The sequence below is a fragment of the Saccopteryx leptura genome, chromosome 1 (assembly GCF_036850995.1).
Source record: "Saccopteryx leptura isolate mSacLep1 chromosome 1, mSacLep1_pri_phased_curated, whole genome shotgun sequence".
Lineage (NCBI taxonomy): Eukaryota > Metazoa > Chordata > Mammalia > Chiroptera > Emballonuridae > Saccopteryx > Saccopteryx leptura.
This window is the reverse complement of record NC_089503.1, coordinates 305,495,800-305,513,665: the sequence shown is the minus strand read 5'-3', so window position 1 is coordinate 305,513,665 and position 17,866 is coordinate 305,495,800. Positions and strand designations below refer to the sequence as shown.

Sequence of the window (17,866 nt, the reverse complement as noted above, 5' to 3'; positions counted from 1 at the left end):
GCAGTTCACTGAAATCCCTGCGTGGAATGACAGTGGGCAGTCGCCAGCCGGCTAATAAAGGCTCCTTAAATTTAATAAATTTAAGCTCCAATCAATAATTACTTGCATTCGGTCCACAACAGTCTGACACACTCCTGGAAGTGGAGTCCCTTCTCCCTGCTCGCCCAGGAGGCCTGCCTCTTCCACATTTCAGCATCTCTCTCTCCAGGGCCCAGACTCCCAGGTCCTGCTCAGGCCCTTGGGTGACGGGGTTCTACATGGTCAACCCCACCTCACCTCAAATTGCAAGGAGAAGGAAGGGCAGAGGTGGAGCTCGCAAGAGGCTGTCACACTGTTGTCCACTCCGCAGCCAGGGAAAAGTAAGGTTCAGGAGCTGTGTCTGTCGGTGATGCATGCCCGAGAGCAGGCCTCTCAAGGCTGCTGTGTGTGAGGGTCGGGGGTGTGCAGGGCACGAGGCACCTGGCCGCAGGGGCTAAGACCTAATCCATGCTCTGTTCCCAAGCTTTGATTGCTGAACTCTGCCCACACGTGCTCTGTCTGCTCAGAATCCTGGGCGCCTAAGTCTCACGGAGGTGCTGCTGTTTGCGCTGCTGCCTGCCAGGTCTTCTTTTTTTTTTTTGGCCATTGTAAGTAAAAAACATGTAACATAAACTTTACCATCTTAAGGACATTCACACTGTTGTACAACCGATCTCCAGAACTTACCCTGTGCCCATTAAACACTAACTCCCCATTCCCCCTCCTCCCAGCCCGGGTGACCACCGGTCTACTTCCTGCCTCTGAATTTGATTGCTTGAAGCACCTCATACAAATGGAATCATACTCTATGTGTCTTTTTGCGGCTGACTTATTTCACTTTCCATCACGTCCCTGAGTTTCATTCATGTTGTAGCCTGTGTCATAATTTCATTCTTTTTCAAGGCTGAATAATGTATGTATGCACCACATGGTGTTTATCCATTCATCCAGAGATGGGCACCTGGGTTGCTTCTACCTGTGCCTATTATGAATAATGTTGCTATGAACACAGTGCACAAATGCCCTGTAGTCTTGAATCCTTGATTTTGAGAAGATAATCTGCCAGTCTAGTGGAGATATCACCAACTTTGAACTTCAGAGGATAGTAATAGCAACAGCCACACTCATAATTCACCTGCTTTCCAAACGGATAAGACATACCTTGGAGAGGCTGTAAATAACAGCACTTTGTGAGCATAGAATGGTCTTCCTTCTACCAGAAAGGTGACATCAGACATTTCCTTATTATTCAGGAAATGAGGATCTAGAACAGGAAAGGGGAAAAAGGTCACTTTAGCAGAAAGAAGAGTGAAGTCTGCATTCCAGGGGATAAAATACTCAAATGTTCAATGGTTAGAAAAAGACCAAACAGTAGGAAAAAATCAATCGAAGGAATGTTCAAATCATCAAAATTCTGCTTTTCACTGGAAACCCTCATAGCTTATTTGTGATTAGAAGTAGCATTGCCCCACGAAAGACTGGCCTATAGCCTGAGTTCAGGTGATTTTCAGGTGTGAAAGGTAAACAACTGCCCACCTTGCCTCTAAGAATGTCATCTACCCTGGTTCCCCTCCTCTTTCGGGCTTGGTGTCCTCCCTGCCTAATGGAAGTGCTGCCTGCTTGTCGCTGTGTTCCGGGTAATTTGAAGTCCAAGGCCTTCTTTCCTGGGGTCAGTGGACTATGAGCCTGTCCCCTGCCTTCATCTCTAATAACAGAGAAGATATAACTGGCACTTATTGGGCACTTATGACATGCCGGGCACTGTGCAAGCCGGTGCTAACGTATGTAAGCTTATTCAGTCCTCAGGGGCAGGCACCACTGTCAGGTATACAGTTGAGGAAACTGAGGCGCAAAAAGTTACAGTGACTTGTTCAAGCGAGTGACAGATGGAGAAGCCAGGATTTGAACACAGACATCCTGACTCAAGGGGCACTATTAAGCGCTAGGATCCTCCCATTTGTCCTTCATTTCAGCCACTTAGATGTGGGGCTGCTGAAGGTGACAGCCTGTCCTCCGCTCAGCACTTCTGCCTACCCGAGAATATCCACCAACACCCGGCGCCCTCATCCTGCCCTACAGGCTCCACCTCGCTCAGTTCCCAAGTCAGTCCCCACGGAGGCAGAGGGCAAGATGGCTCTACCTCTGCTGGCGCTTCGTCTTAGGTCACTCCCCGTTAGCTCACTTGGGCTGCAGCACTCCAGGGTGGTTGACACACACTGCCCCTCAGTGTTTTTTGAATGAATGAAAGACTACCTTGACCGTTGCTTCAGAGTCTAGTTCTCAGAGGTTGTCCAGGACATCAGGCCCCTTCTAGCCTGGAGACCTGCTTATTGTTGAGGGGCCCTTCCCGAGGGGTTAAAGGTTTGTTCTGAAAGGAAACCCCAGCTGCTCCCAATGGCTGGATTTAGTCTGGCCTAAACCACTGAGTGAGAAAACCAACCCCTTGGATTCGAGGGGGCCACGACCCCACAGCTGTTGGGTCTACCCTGTCTGGCTGCACCTTGAACCCTGGCCTGGTCCCATTTTTCCCAGACCCTGCTGTAACTTGGGCCCAGAACTGACACTCCTCGCTCAGCCCTCAAGCTCTGCTGCCCCATGTGGTGGTCCTGCACTCATAGTCTCTGTCAGCTCTTCCTATTAAGAAGTTTCAATTTAAAACATGTCCAAAAAGCATACAAATGTCAAAATCACCTATAATTCCACTAGCTTCAAATTTTTTTTATTAACTTCCCCCCTCCCCAAACTTCTAAAACTATCCAGGTAAATGAAGAGAGGCTACACGAGGAAGGCCTCAGAGTCGACAGAAACGCACTTCTTCATTTATTTCAAAATTGTTAACAGTTTGGAGAAACTTTCTCTCCCTTCTCAGCAGCCTGCCTCCCTCTGCTCACTCCCTCTCACTCCCACTGTCCACCTCCAACCACCCCCATCCTGCTTCCCAAATTGCTAATATCTCCTCCCTTTAGCTCTTTTTACCATTCTTTCCCAGAGTTCGTTGAGATGGAAGGACAACGTATCACAAAGAATTGGGGGTGTGGCAAATCAGTTTGTCACAGTCCCCACCAATCCCTATTACCTACACTCATTTATACAACCTGCCAGGCCCTATAAAGATGCCAGTTTGGGACCCTTGTAACTGTTCATTCTTATCTTTCCTTTAAAGCAGGTCCTTAAAGAGCCACTATTTGGCAGCCTTTAGTTATCTTAGCTTGAAAGGCTACACTGGAGAAGCAAAACACTACATGTTCCATACTCCATTTATTGATAATTATACATATATCCTGTCCTTTTCCTTTCATACTGTAAGATTTGGACCTCTCAGGCTCACCTTTCTTCTCTTATCCTAACCCTTGGAATTCCAAGGCTTGGCAAGAAAATGAGAACCTTAAAATGGCTAATGAAAGAAATCTCAGCAAGTTCAGAAGAAAAAAAATATGTTCATTCTTCTTATAGCTACAGGAAAGCAGATTTTTACGCTGTGCCATTAAATCAGCCCTTGCAAACATCTGCTCTCACATTGGTGTCTTATAAGACACCTTGATATCAGGTTATTTCTATGTTGTGGGAATGTAACCTTCGATCTCTAGAGTCTATTAATTAGATTGGTCTTTATAATTTGTTGCACTTAGACTATTTTAATTAACACTGTTTTCTACAAGGCGGAAATCCTTGTGATTTTGGTACATGCTGGTTTGCTCATAGGAATAGGTGTCAGGGAAGACAGACAGCCTTGGACTCGGCTGCTAAATTTTCCATTTAGCAAAAAGTTGTGTCATTTAAACCAACCAGTTATTCACGACAGGAACAAAAGTACTTTATAAGTTTCATGAATTCTGCCTTTTCACTCATTTAAACTAGCTCTCTTGTTTCAAAAGTAGTTAAAGAGTAGACTTTTCAGATGTTTCCATTTAGCAAGTAATTTCCCAGTCTTTGCAAGAAAAGGAGCTAGGAAGCAGGAACGTTCCCCAAACTTCATTGGAGAAGGAATTCTTTAATATTAAAATATTAACATGTCTTTAATATTTTATGATTCCCTGTGCAGCAAGGAGACAGGCCCCTGCAACAGGAGGCTCAGGTTCAGGTTTCAAGGAGGCTGAGTATTTCTTTGCCTTTTCCCAGGGTTGGTCCACCGGGCTGCTGCCGCCCCAGGGTCCTCTGAATGCAATCAGTGCCTGGTGGAAAGATTTCCCCCAGAAAAATCCCAGAAGCTAAAACCGCAGGATGATGGGATTACGGCCTCTGATGAACCTGGTTCAGGCCTCAGCTACACCTGAGCTGATACTGCAGGGACTGCAGAGGCCCCGTTTCTTCAGCTGTGACATGGGATGACTCCCAGGGCCGGCCCCCTCGGGGTCTGGGGTAACTGAAGAATAAACATGATTCTTGCTCTGATGCGATCCAGAGCACCCGGGCTCCTGGGCTCAGGTAGGTTTCCCTCGTGTGTGTGTGTGTGTGTGTGTGTGTGTGTGTGTGTGTGTGTGTGTGCGTGCACGCGCGCACGCCAGGGGCACTCATTGCTCTCCCCTCCTAGTCCCCTGTAGAAGGACTCCATTAGATTAGAGGAACACTATGCCTGTCCTCTGCTTGTTCTTCAGAGAGAGCTGAGGGAAGGGCGGGGGAGGACCAGGGGAGGGCAGGGGGAGAGCGGCCATGCACAGCTGAGGCTTGCTGCTTTTATTATTTTTCTCCAATATTGGTTTTATTATATTTTTAAAAATATAATAACATTTCTACATATGAGACTCCTTTTTTTCTCCCTTAACATTTCCTTTTTTTTCTTTCACATTCAGTATTTTGTATTAGCTTCAAGTGTGCAGCCCAACGGTTAGACAGTCTTATACTTTATACAGTATTCCCCCTGATGTTTCCAGTACCCACCTGGCACCATAGTTATGACAATATTATTGACCGTGTTCCCTATGCTGTGCTTTACATCTGCAGGACTGTTTGGTAACTGCCAACTAGTATTTCTTAATCCCTTCACCTTTTCCACCCATCTTCCCAACCCCCTCCCATCTGGCAACCGTCAGTCTGTTCTCTACACCTATGAGTTTGTTTGATCATTTATTTTGTTCTTTAAATTCCACGTAAGTGAAGTCTTTTGGTATTTGTCATTCTCTCATTTATTTCACTTAGCATCATGCTCTCTAGGTTCATCCATTCTGTCACACATGGTAAGATTTCATTCTTTTCATGGCTGAGTAATATTCTGAGTAAAATTCTGCCTGCAGGGCTCCAGAGAACTTCTTGAAGCCACTGCTTGTACCCTTCCAGTTAGAGGCAGAAGGCATTGGTGAGTCTCCTTGTTCAACCTCATCTCCACCTGCCTGACTGTGGTATCTAGCTTTGTTTGCCCTCAAATATTCTCCATCCTTCTCTACTGCATTTGCTTCTCCCTGGTCCTGAACTCACACAGCAACAGCCCTTGCAGGGCAGGGCAGGGCAGGGCAGGGCAGGGCAGGGCAGGGCAGCGAGGCACTCACCCAGGCGCGAGGTCTGCTTCCGTTTGATCTCCGTGAGCTTGGGGATGGGGTAGGGCCCATAGCAGTGAGTGAAGATGACGCACAGCTGCTGACTGATCACTTCGTTCTGGGGAAAAGAGAGAGTAGCTCACTTTGCTGGGGGCCGCACACGACCTCATGCACGTGGTTGCCAGGATCGTGTCCCCCAAGGGAGAGAAGCCTACACACTTAGCTCAGGTTCCGAGAGAAAGTCCCCTGGACGTCACACATCCAGTTCGCCCTGGCAGGCCCCAGAGTTGCCTGCTCATTTCTCTGCTGTCTATTTCTAGCGGGGTCATTGGTGAAAGCTTGACTTGGAATGAAATCCTTCTTTTTCGCTCCAGTCATTGACTATCCACTGGGAAGCAGATTTCATAACATATAGGATGCAAAATCAGTTTTTACCCCAAACGTACTTTGATCAATACTCCAAAATTCTGGAAGCTGCTAATTATCCTGAAAATACCAACAGAAAGCCCTTTTGATTCTGTGACTGCGTCGTGATTACGAAGATGCAAATGGTCCTAATTCGGCCTTTTTATGAATTAGATCCCGGTGCTGTGGCATTTCTGGCTCAGGAGCGCTCAGCTGAATCACTTTCTCCAAAAAAAACCAGGAGGGGGGAACAGATCAGTGATGCAGGGTGACAGCTGTCCCTGAATGCTCAGGGACAAAGACGCCTGCTTCTGATGAAACCTCATGCCTCCTGTTTTTGCCCCCCACCCCCGCCCCGTGGGGCCCACTGCTGCTCACAAGTCTCCCTCTACCAGCAGGTGTGCAGGGAGGAAGCCACAAATCACAACATTTGGATACTTTTTCCTGAGTGAAGGAGTTGACACTTGGGGCTAAAAGGGGGAGTTAGACAGAAAGACATTTACAATATATCTTAAAAGTAGGTTGCAACACAGTTTGTTGCATGTGTTTTTGGAAACAAAACCCTATGTATATATTTAGATTGACAGGTATTTATATGAAAAGGTTGGGGAGAATAGAGTAGCCACCTTTGGGTGGGATGATGATGTTTTCTTTTTAGCTGTATGTTCCTGCAACACAACGGTTGCTTTGGAAATAAAAACAACAAATATTATGTTTTGGTTTTAAAAAGATGGGTTTGGGACAACTCATGATGTCAGTGGTTGAATCTATTTGTGAATCGGCTTCTTTGTGCTCCCGAAGAAGAGGATACAGCTCAGCACATGAAAAGAAAGCCTAACCCTTTGATTAAAGTGGATGAGATCCCAAAAGGCACCTTGTCACTTCAGACAGATCCACAGAGGTGCCTGAGGGGACACATTCATATTGAATGGAAAAAGGGAACGCTGCTTTTAAAGACGATGCTTTATAAACAAAGATGGTGAATGCTCCTTCCTGTAACACTCACAAAGTGGTTGCCCCTCTCCCAGCTTCATGAAGCAATTCTCAAAGTGCGGATCCCAACCAAACCAGCAGCATCACCTGGGAGCCTGTTAGAAATGTCAATCCTGCCCTGGCCTGTTGGCTCAGTGATAGAGTGTTGGACTGGTGTGTGGATGTCCTGGATTTGATTCCTGGTCAAGGCACAGGAAAAATGACCATCTGCTTCTCCACCCTTCTCCCTCTCTTTTCTATCTCTCTCTTCCCCTCCTGCAGCCACGGCTCAATAGGTTTGAGTGCAGTTACCCCGGGTGCTGAGGATGGCTCTGTGAAGCCTTCGCCTCAGGTGCTAAAAATAGCTTGGTTGTGAGCATGGCCCCAGATGGACAGAGCATCAGCCCCAGATAGGAGTTGCCAGGTAGATCCCATTCGGGGCGCATTGCGGGAGCCTGTCTCTCTATCTCCCCTCCTCTCACTTGGAAAAGAAAAAGAAGCAAAAATATCAATCCCCAGGTCCCATCCCAGAGCTCTGACTGATGCTGGGGGTGACACCCAACCATCTGTATTTTCTCTCTTTTTTTGGTGATTGTGATGCTGCCTTAAGTTTGAGAATTGCTGGTTTCAAGGACTGAAATTCTGTCTTGGGTGTGAGCTGGGCTGTTTCCTCTGGTCTAAAGCTTTGCCCTTCAAATGTGCTCCAGTGACCAGCAGCAGCAGCAGCAGCAGCATCACCAGGGAGGCTGCAGAAATGCACACTCTCACTCGAGGCCAGTGAGTCAGGACCCACGAAACACGCTCTGCGGGTGACTCCCATGCACATACATGTTTGAGAAGCAGACTTATAGCCCCTAGAAGATGATGTGCCCTGACCTCTTAGACTGACTGTACCACGAGAAATCCACCGCACCTCTGAATATGTTACCTTTGGGGCAAAGGGGACTCTGCAGGAGCTAAGTTACTGATCAGTTGACCTTCCAGAGGGAGATTATATGGATGGGCCCAATGTAATCACACGAGCCCTTAGAGTTAGAGGTACTGTTGGGTACCTGCCATTCAGGTCTCTTGGAAAAAGCTGGGTGTACGTGCACGTGGGGTGAACTTGGGTTCTCAGGACTCAGAACTGTGCGGCTGCATAGGACGAAAGGGGAATGAAGCACGATTCTTACCCGCGGTTACCAGCGGGCTCTCCTAGAATGGAGTCTGTGGGTTTTGGGGCTGACAATTCCTTTCCCCCTTGGATCCCCCACTGCTCTTCTAAAAATATACTAAAACACATTCTTTTCTTTGGAAAAAACTGCTAGGATTGTCCCAAAGGTCCTATACAGGTGGCTTAGGCAGAGATTCTACACTGTGGTAAAAACATGGTCAACAGGGCCAGATAGAGCTAGATCCCAGTCCTGGCTCCTCACCTCCTTGCTCTGTGACCTCGGGAAAGTTACTCAGCTTCTCTGGGCCTCGGTGGTGTTCTGTTTCCAAGTGGATTAAACATATCTTGGTAAGGCTGCTATGAGGTTTAAAAAGATAATGCTTCACCGTATGCCATTGGGTTGAACCAAAGGAAAGTGCCCATATTTGACCATTTTTGAACTCCCAAAACAGCCATTTTCCCTAATTCAAATTAATCTCTATTTTTCTAGATTCTAAAATACCATAGAAAAGGAAAAAAACAAACAAAAAAAAACCCTCACTGCAATAAACATACACATCCATGTTTAAGACCCGTTTTAAATTGAGAAATTAAAAAAGATGAAAAATGCTTGACTTCAGAGTCAAGAGAATATGGAATTCCTGTCACTTTCCAGGGTCATTGGCAGTTAGTTCTTTGTCTGAATCAATGGATCCCAGCAGACAGGCCCCTCCCTTGTGGACTAGGCAGGGCTGACCTGTGAGCAGGGAGCCCCTCTCTGCGGGAGCACACTAGGTACAGGGGGAGCTGGACAGGCTCTATGGCCCCAGATGACTCCCACAGGCTCCCACTTGCTTAGCTCCAAGTTTGTCATGTGCGCCCGCAGCTGTGTGTGAGATGAAAGTGTGTGTGTGGGGGGGCGGATGTGGGGGAGGGGTGGGAGGTTGAGGGAAGGATATAAAGAGGGATACAAACATAAGGTGACAGAGGAAGAATTGACTCTGGGTGATGGGAATACAACATAATCGACTGTCCAAATGATGTGGAGATGTTTGCCCAAAATCTAGGTATTCTGGTTGATCGATGTCCCCTGTTTAATTTAATTTTCTAAATTAAAAAAAAAAAAAGTGAACACACAACAAACTTAAAGTGCTTCTAAAGCATCACCCATTTATTTTGATATGTCCTTTCTATTCATGGCAGTTGATGAGGGCTTTCCATGAATGATTGTAATATCGTGTTTCCTTTCTAAACACATTTAAGGGCAGGTGAGGTGAACTTAGAGAAAAATATTAAGTAAATAATAACCAGTGAAAATATCCTCTAGGAATTCATTCTCAGATGAAGGAAAACTAAGAGAATGTGCCACCCGAACTACCCTAGAAGAACAGCCGAAGGAAGTCTCTAAACAGAAAGGAAAGGGTGAGAGAGGGAGCGTTGGAACATCAGGAAGGCGGAGCATGGTAAGCAAAAATACGAACAAATATAATAAGCTTTTTCTTTCCTCTTGATTTTCCTAGTTATGCTTGATGGTTAATACAAAAATTATAACACTGGTGTGGTTCTAAATGTGTGTGATGGCATATAGATGGTTATGTCATAAATGGGAGATGCTGAAGGGACATACAGAGAGGTAAGGTTTCTACATTTCATTTGAATGGTAAAATGATGCAAGTAGACTTCGGTATTATGTATACATCAAGCAACCACTAAAAAAGATAACCAGCGAGAAATACTCCAAACCATTACAGACAAATAAAAATGGAATTTAAAAACTGTCCAGATAGCCCACGTGAAGGTAGGGAAAAGAAAAGAGAGAGAAACAAAAGATAGAGACCACATAGAAAACAAAAAATAAGATGGTAGATGTAAGCCCTAAAGTGTCAATAATGAAATAAAATATAAATGGTCTATAAATTCCAACTAAAAGACAGAGATCAGCAGAGTGAAAGAAAAGCCCAATGACATGCTGTTTACAAGAAACTTAAAATATAACTATATAGGCAAGTTGAAAATAAAAGGATGGGAAAAAATATCATCCAAACATTAATCAAAGGAAAGCAGGAGTGGCTACATCAAGGAGACTTCAGAGCAAAGAAAGTTAGCGAAAGCAGAGCAGTATTACTTAATGACAAAAGGACTAACTAACATGCCAAAAGACCCTGCAGACCTAAATGTGTATGCACCAAACAACAGAGCAGCAAAGGGTGTGATTCAAAACCTGATAGAGCCTGACCAGGTGGTGGCGCAGTGGATAGAGAGTCAGACTGGGATGTGGAAGGACCCAGGTTCGAGACCCCAAGGTCGCCAGCTTGAGCGCGGGCTCATCTGGTTTGAGGAAAAGCCCACCAGCTTGAACCCAAGGTCGCTGGCTCCAGCAAGGGGTTACTCGGTCTGCTGAAGGCCCCTGGTCAAGGCACATATGAGAAAGCAATCGATGAACAACAACTAAGGTGTCGCAATATGCAATGAAAAACTAATGATTGATGCTTCTCATCTCTCTGTTCCTGTCTGTCTGTCCCTGTCTATCCCTCTCTCTGACTCTCTCTCTGTCTCTGTAAAAAACAAAACAAAAAAACCTGATATAACTAAATGGGGAAACAGACAAACCCAACACCTGATTGAATAACTGGATGGGACACCTATGCCATATAGAAGAACTCAGCATAATCATTGGTCGACAGGCTGTTACCAACAATCACAGACCACTCCACTCAACAAGAGCAGAATGCACATCTTTTCAAGTGCCTGTGGAACCTATACTGAGATCGGCCATATTCTGGTCCATATAACACACCTCAAATATTTAAAAGAATTAAAATAACATAGTATGTGGTCTCTGACCACAGTGGAATCGAACTAGGAGCCAATAACAGAAAGATACCAGAAAAATCCCCACACACTTCAAAACAAAATAACCCACTTTTAAATAATCCATAAGCCAAAAATCAAGTATCAAGGGAAATAAAATATACACTGAACTGAATGAAAGTGAAAATAAAACGTCAAAACTTGTGGGATACAGCAAGGGTATAGTGCTGAGAAGAGAATGTATACTACTAAATACAGATAAAAGAAAAAAGGAAAAGTTTCAAATTAATAGTCTAAGCTTCTACCTCAAAAACTTGGAAAAAGAAAATCCAATTAAACCCACAGGATCTGACCACAGGAATATCATCCAGACTTAGGGGATGCCTGGACTTCATATAACCATGGGAAATGTATTTCTTCTTTTCCCCCTATGCCCTGTATATGTGATGTGTAATACCATATTTCACCAGTAGGGGCTGCCATTGAGCCCCCATTTAAGAGCAAACCCAACTCTCTTGAAGGTGCCATCCTTCCAGACTGCCCTTTTCTACAAGGAGTTGCCCCTGCCTCATCCCTGGATCCTCCCACCCTCCATGATGAGTACAGCTGCCAGGGAGCAGGCCCTGGTTCGCACATCCTGGGAAAGGCCCCTCCTTCTTCCCACCGCAGCTGCTGCTGTCAGAGCTGTTGGCCACTCTTGGAGGGCAGAGGCTGGCTTGGGCAGGAGGGGGCTGGTGGGGTGCCAGCAATGCTCTATTTTTTGGTCTGGGTGCTCATCACACACATGGGTAGGTGTGAAACTTAATTTGCCTCTGTAGTTATGATCCGGGCATTTTTCTGTATGTATGTCATACTTCAAAATAAAGTTTACTTCAAACACCCATAGCTAGGATGATTTAGTAATTTCTGGAATTCCCACTATAACCTAAAGGAAAAAAAGAAAAGAAAAAAACAACCCAAATCATTTAGAACAGCAGACCCTGAAACGGAACTAGGAATATTTTTCACTAAGGTGGTTTCTTAGGTAATTTCAGGTGAAAGCCTTTTTATTTATTTTTCTAGTTGGGGGTGAGGGGCAGGGAGCATTTGATTTTGAAAAGCTTCCAGCAGGATTCAGTCTAAATAGACTTGCTGAGGCTCATTACTGGAGGCTGAGGCCGGCACACCTGCTCCCATTTTGGGTCTCAGTGGGGCTCGACTGGAAGCACAAATCAGCCCACAGGGGTCCCTGAGACCTGGGCTGCAGACAGGCACTAATGAGAAGACCTATCGGCCCGTTCTGGACCCCAGGCTAGGTGCTCCAGGTGCAGAAATCAGACAGGCTGAGCTGCTGCTTTGCCGCGGGGCCAGCCTGCTGATGAAAAAAGGCAGCTCCTCACTCCCCTCTCTCCTTTCGTGGACAGCAACTCGGCCCAGCCTGGGCTGACGTCATGCTGCCTTCTTGGTTCAGAGGGCTATTTCTCCTGCGCCTTCACAGGCTCCATTGTCTTAGAGCAGGGGTTGGGAACCTTTTTGGCTGAGAGAGCCATGAACACCACATATTTTAAAATGTAATTCCGTGAGAGCCATACAACAACCCGTGTACCTTACTCATTATCCAGTAAAAATTTGGTGTTGTCCCGGAGGACAACTGTGATTGGTTCAAGCCACCCGCAACCATGAACATGAGCGGTAGGAAATGAATGGATTGTAATACGTGAGAATGTTTTATATTTTTAATGTTATTATTTTTTTATTAAAGATTTGTCTGCGAGTCAGATGCAGCCATCAAAAGAGCCACATCTGGCTCATGAGCCATAGGTTCCTGACCCCTGTCTTAGAGGGACCCCAGTGTCCCACAAAGCCTGTTCAGAGACAAACAGGTAAGAGGCTGGTGCTGGGGCCAGACCACATGGGTTCAATCCCAGCTCTGCCAACATACCAACTAAATGATCTTGGGCAAATTAGCCAAACTCTCTGTGCCTCGATTTCCCCATTTGTTAATTGGGATAAGAACAGTATCTGCTTCAAAGGTTGCTTGTGAGGATTAAATGAGTTAATCCTTATAAAATGCTTAGAACAGTGCCAGGCATATGGTAAACAGAAAGTACGTATTTTAGCTGGAGTTTGGGAAATACTTGATTGCCTTTGTGGATTAGTCTATTCAAGGCTCTGCAGTAGGGAAATTAGGATAATCCAATGTTATCTTGAGGAGAGGAGCACGTAGTATTTATGGGTTCCCTGGGTTGCACTGGGCTATGAAATCTTTTGATATCATCTATGCTGAGGGAATGGTTTCAACAGAACACCCCTTGAGAAATAGTGGGGGTGTCATCCCCTGGTGAAGCCATCGTTGTGATGGGGATTATAAAGCACTCATTCAGTGGCAGGGACAACTTGAGGGTCATTGACTCATTTTTATCTTCACAACTAGCCTAAGAAGTTAATACAGTTATTGTCCCCATATCCAGGTGGGGAAACTGAGGCAGAGAGCAGTTATGTAACTTGACTGGGGGTTATAAGGCAAGTAAGTGGCAGAGCAAGGCTTGAACCCCTGCAATGTGGTTCTAAAGCCCAGGCTCTCAACCATTGTGCCATTTCTGCCCCTGTGGCCCACTCAGAGGCCCTAGTTTAGGGTATGTGATAGCTGGTGCCCAAACCCCTCAAAGCCCCTCGGGCAGACTGGTTGCCCTGGTGCTTCCACAGCCACAGGGGTGTGACATTTGTTAACCCTCCCCCTGACCTATGGCTTCCACCGTGATGGCTGGATAGGGGATGGGCACACCACAGCTGTGCATTCTCACTGTTCTACACATATACATACACACACAATGCCACATGGCCCACCAGCGGGTACTGGGTGTCTATATGGTATCACCAAACAAGTGACCCTAAAGAGATTTTAAAGAAATGATCCCACAGTAGCTCAAGGGCTGGACTGGTTTTTGAAGGGGCTGCACCTTTTCCCTGTTGCTGTGAACGCAGGTGTCAGCAGGAATTGGGAAGGCATGAGGAAGGGGCGAGTCTCCAGGCGTCAGCACTGGGCTCACCGGATCCTCTGTACCTTCCCCAGGGCCTGGTTTCCAGGAACCTCGGCGGGGCCTGCGCCCCATTCGCGTAGGTATACACCCATGGCCCTCTCCCTGCTGGATTCCTATCTGTCTGTCAGGCCAGCTCTAGTCTCAGCACCTCAGTGACACCTTCAACAGGCACCGGATGACACCTTCCCTGACCATCTGCCACCTCTCAGAGCCTGTGCCACCGAATTTAACATTGTTTCATAAACCACCTCCGATGCCCTAGGGCACATGGGTGGATATTATCTCACCACCTTTTGTGCAAATTCCCTGGGTTAGAGGATATCTTCTGAAGATATTAATTTGTCCATGTGCCCAAATGCCTTGGAACATAACAGGTGCACAGCAAAATAGCTGCCCCTTTAGAAATGACTACACGAGTGGCTCTAGCCAGCCGGGGTACAGGCCACCAGCAGTCATGACCACAGGTATCCTACCCGGAGGGCAGGATCAAACCACGGGGCCTCTGAGATGTGGAACCCCGGGCTTAGCTCTCTGCCGACAGCCTGACTGTATTGAACCCCATTTACCTTGCTCGCTTTCAAGATCTCAAACATCAGGGGCAGCCCTTGAGTGATGAGCTCCTCCGTGTACTCCTCCTCCTGGATGGTCTTGAACTCCTTCAACAGGCACTGGATGAGAGGCCTGCGGTGCTGCTGGAAGGCGATGCGCAGAGACTCCAGCCACGTGTGCAGGGTCCACGGGACGCCTGGGGGGTGGGGAGGGCAGGGCACAGAACAACCGAGAGAGACGCCATGTTTTATCTAAAACTTGCCCTTTCCCCAGGACGTTACCAAATTATGAGACTAAGAGACAGACTTCCAGTGAGCAGAGCCAGTGTTTTTTCCCCCAAAGATTTGCAGCAGTTGAAACGCAAGGTCATAATTCAAATCCCTTAAGTATGGGTGTCCAACTCTTCTTGCTACTCACATTATTAGGGGCTGCATTTTACAACATATAATCATGGCGTAGAATATTGGCATTATTATGCACAGGACTTAGGCCTGTGACATCCTTCTCAGGGCTATCTTCATTTGTCTCCATCCCCTCTACTTTCTGGGGAGGAAGCAGCTCAGGGCAGGGCAGAGTCGTGCCTGGGATTGGATACCCCATCTGTGCCCTGAAGAGACCTGAGAACCGGTGAATTCCAGCCGCGAGCTTCGCCATCTATTACTGTGGCTCAGGTAGATATCTACAGCTGCATACGGAGACGTGGAGGATATTGCAATAGTGCTGCTGTTCCCCTGTGCAACACAGCATTTCCATCTGCAGGCACTTCATCTGGGCTTCCTCCCGTAATGGGAACCTCTCCAGCGCCTGACTGGTGCCATTCTCCCCTCTCGTGGCGAGGCAGACGAGAGAGTGCACACATGTCACTATTGTGTATAAAAAGCTGACCTTCCAGTCTTGGGCTGCATCTCCATGCTAAATAGGTTCTCAGGGCCATGGCATAAATGTCTCACATACTAACCAGCTGCTCTGCAAGAGGCCCATTTCCAGAGCAGTGCTAGGGGCCCCTCTGCAGGCCCTCAGTCTACCTTGACCTGCCACACCCTGTGTTTAAGGCACACACTAGGTTCTGCTGTTCCCATGCCGGGGCTAACGACACTAGACTAGGGAAGGCCGGGCTAGCCTGTTCCCCAGATGCAGGGAGGCGACGGCTGTGGGCTAGCTTACTCAAGGAAGAGCCATCCCAAACTTCTCCTGAGAGTGCCTTTGTCCCCTGAGCTCAGTGGGCGGAACCCTGGTGAGGAAGGCGTGTCCTTGTCCTGGCCGCTGCCCGAGTGCAGCTGCGTGGATTTGGGTGCCCTGAGCAGTGATTCCCCAACCGCTGGGAACCACCTGGGATGATTGTTAAATATAAAGATTTCCAGCCTTTATCCATCCAGACCCTCAACAGCGGAGCTCTGGGTGTAGGGCCTGGCAATGTGTATTCAGACAAGCTCCCAGGTGATTCAAATTCCTGACTTCTCAGGGTCCAGAGTTTGGGAATCATGGAAAGATACCCTGAGGCTGGGGCTATGGGGCGGGCAGGATGCTGCTGTCAATGGGAACGGTGTGGAGCATGCAAGTGCTCCAACCAGCAAATGAGAGGTTCCCTGGGCCCAGGTGGCAGTGGGTGGCGGGTGGGAGGTGGTGTGTGTGTGTGTGTGTGTGTGTGTGTGTGTGTGTGTGTGTGTGTCCTAGAGCTGGGCAGTGGTGCCAGCCCAGTGGGGAAGGGTGCCCAGACTGACCTATGCTCCTGATATCAATTGTGACATCCACGTAGCCATGCTCAGCGCTGTGATACATGGCCTCCCTCAGGGCTCTCAGTTTGGCCTTGCTGTTGCGGCTGGCGCACAGGGGGGGCGGGGCTGTCTCTGCCAGGTCAGTCCCCTCAGCCAGAATCTCCTCCAGGGACAGGATATCACTCTTCTCCTTCTCTGGCTGAGCGAGCAGTTTGCGGAACACATTCCTGTCAATCATAAACCCAGATAGGAAGATACTCAGAGACGAAAGGGCTTTGCCAGGGCTGGGACGGGGCGGGGACCACTCACATGGGACAAAGGAGGAGAACAGGACCAGCTCCAGGGTGGAGGCTTCAGAGTCCTGACTATAGGTGCTCCATTCTGGGGACGGAGGAGATAGTGGGGTATGACTATGGTGTTTCCTCAAGGACAACTGGGAGCTAAGTGTTTTCCTCAAATACCTGGAAGGCTCTAGAACTCTGCAATGCCCCCATCGTGAATCTGCTTTACGTGGGGTGATGTGTAATAAAACCCAGCGGAGTTAATGCTGAAGGAATGGTAGATGGGAAGTAATCAAACACGAGGTGACTTGTTATTTTTGAAATAGGTTCTTCTCACCTCACTTTAGAGATGGGCCCAGAGTGACAGCCGGCTGGGGAAAGAGAAAACCAGCTGGTCTGAGTCGGTGTGTGTGACACGAAGCTGGGGCCTGGACTGCCTCTGGGCCCCACATCCAGAGAGGCCGTGGGTCTGGGGTAGGCCTGGGAATCTGCATTTTTAACAAGCACCACTCGGGACCTTGTGGCTCTGGCCCGCCCTAGCCTACCTGTGTCCGTGGGCGGCAGCCTGGCTGAAAGAGTTCATATCACCCTGGGGGGTTGTAGAAATTCCATTCCTGTACATGGTTCCTATCAGGGGGTCCGCACCACGTTCCAACAGCAAACTAACCAGCTCAAAATTGCCTGCAAGCCCAGAGAAGCGGTTTTACAAGAGAATACAGCAAAGACACAGTCACAGACACATCAAGGGTCAGGGCGGTAGAGACCGACCCTCAGCCGGGGTGAGAATCGGCGCCCCTTACCTACGGCAGCTGCGAGCTGCAAGGGCGTTTCCGAGTAGTTCTCCTCGCCGTGCTCCACGGAGCCCTCCACCTTGGCCCCGGCATCCAGGAGGAGCTGTGGAGGAAGAGCACCACTGAGATGTTTAAAGGACACGCACTGTGAGGCGGCGTCAGAACAACTGACAGAAATCGGTGCAATGTCAGTGTTCCTGCTCTCCCTCCGGTCAGTGACCACGTGCACAGGGTGAAGGCGACTGTACTTCGAGGATGAACTAGGAGCTTCTTGTATCTTCTAGAACCCGAGACTACCCAAAGTGTGGTCTACAGATCACCAGCAGCATCACCTGGGAGCTCGCTGGAAACACTGGCTGTCAGGCCCACCCCAGACCCACTGAACAAGAGTCTGCACTTGAGCAAGATCTCCGGGTGACTGATACGTATGTTAACGTTTTTAGAAGTACTGAGATAGAAGCCCATGGAACCAGAGGGCTAAAAGACTCCTTCTTTGGGTCAGAAAACATGAAAGTGGTCGCTTAGAACAGTGGTTTTCAACCTTTGTTTCTCACGCACTCATAAACTAATTACTAAAGAAAAAGGGGCCCTGGCCCTGGCCGGTTGGCTCAGCGGTGGAGCATCGGCCTGGCGTGCGGGGGACCCGGGTTCGATTCCCGGCCAGGGCACATGGGAGGGGCGCCTATTTGCTTCTCCACCCC

General features: G+C 47.9%; 1 protein-coding gene across 2 annotated transcripts in view; it reads right to left on the bottom strand.

Moving 5' to 3' along the window:
* The window catches only part of ABTB3 (ankyrin repeat and BTB domain containing 3), a 297,599-nt gene that overhangs the window by 18,257 nt on the left and 261,476 nt on the right, over window positions 1-17,866 (bottom strand). For both annotated transcript variants that reach the window (XM_066358225.1, XM_066358226.1), the window contains 6 exons: window positions 17,175-17,268; window positions 16,920-17,055; window positions 16,100-16,320; window positions 14,396-14,574; window positions 5,502-5,607; window positions 1,180-1,282 (listed from right to left, as the gene is read on the bottom strand). In XM_066358225.1, coding sequence (XP_066214322.1) covers window positions 1,180-1,282; window positions 5,502-5,607; window positions 14,396-14,574; window positions 16,100-16,320; window positions 16,920-17,055; window positions 17,175-17,268 — 839 coding nt within the window. The remainder of the gene's footprint in view (window positions 1-1,179; window positions 1,283-5,501; window positions 5,608-14,395; window positions 14,575-16,099; window positions 16,321-16,919; window positions 17,056-17,174; window positions 17,269-17,866) is intronic.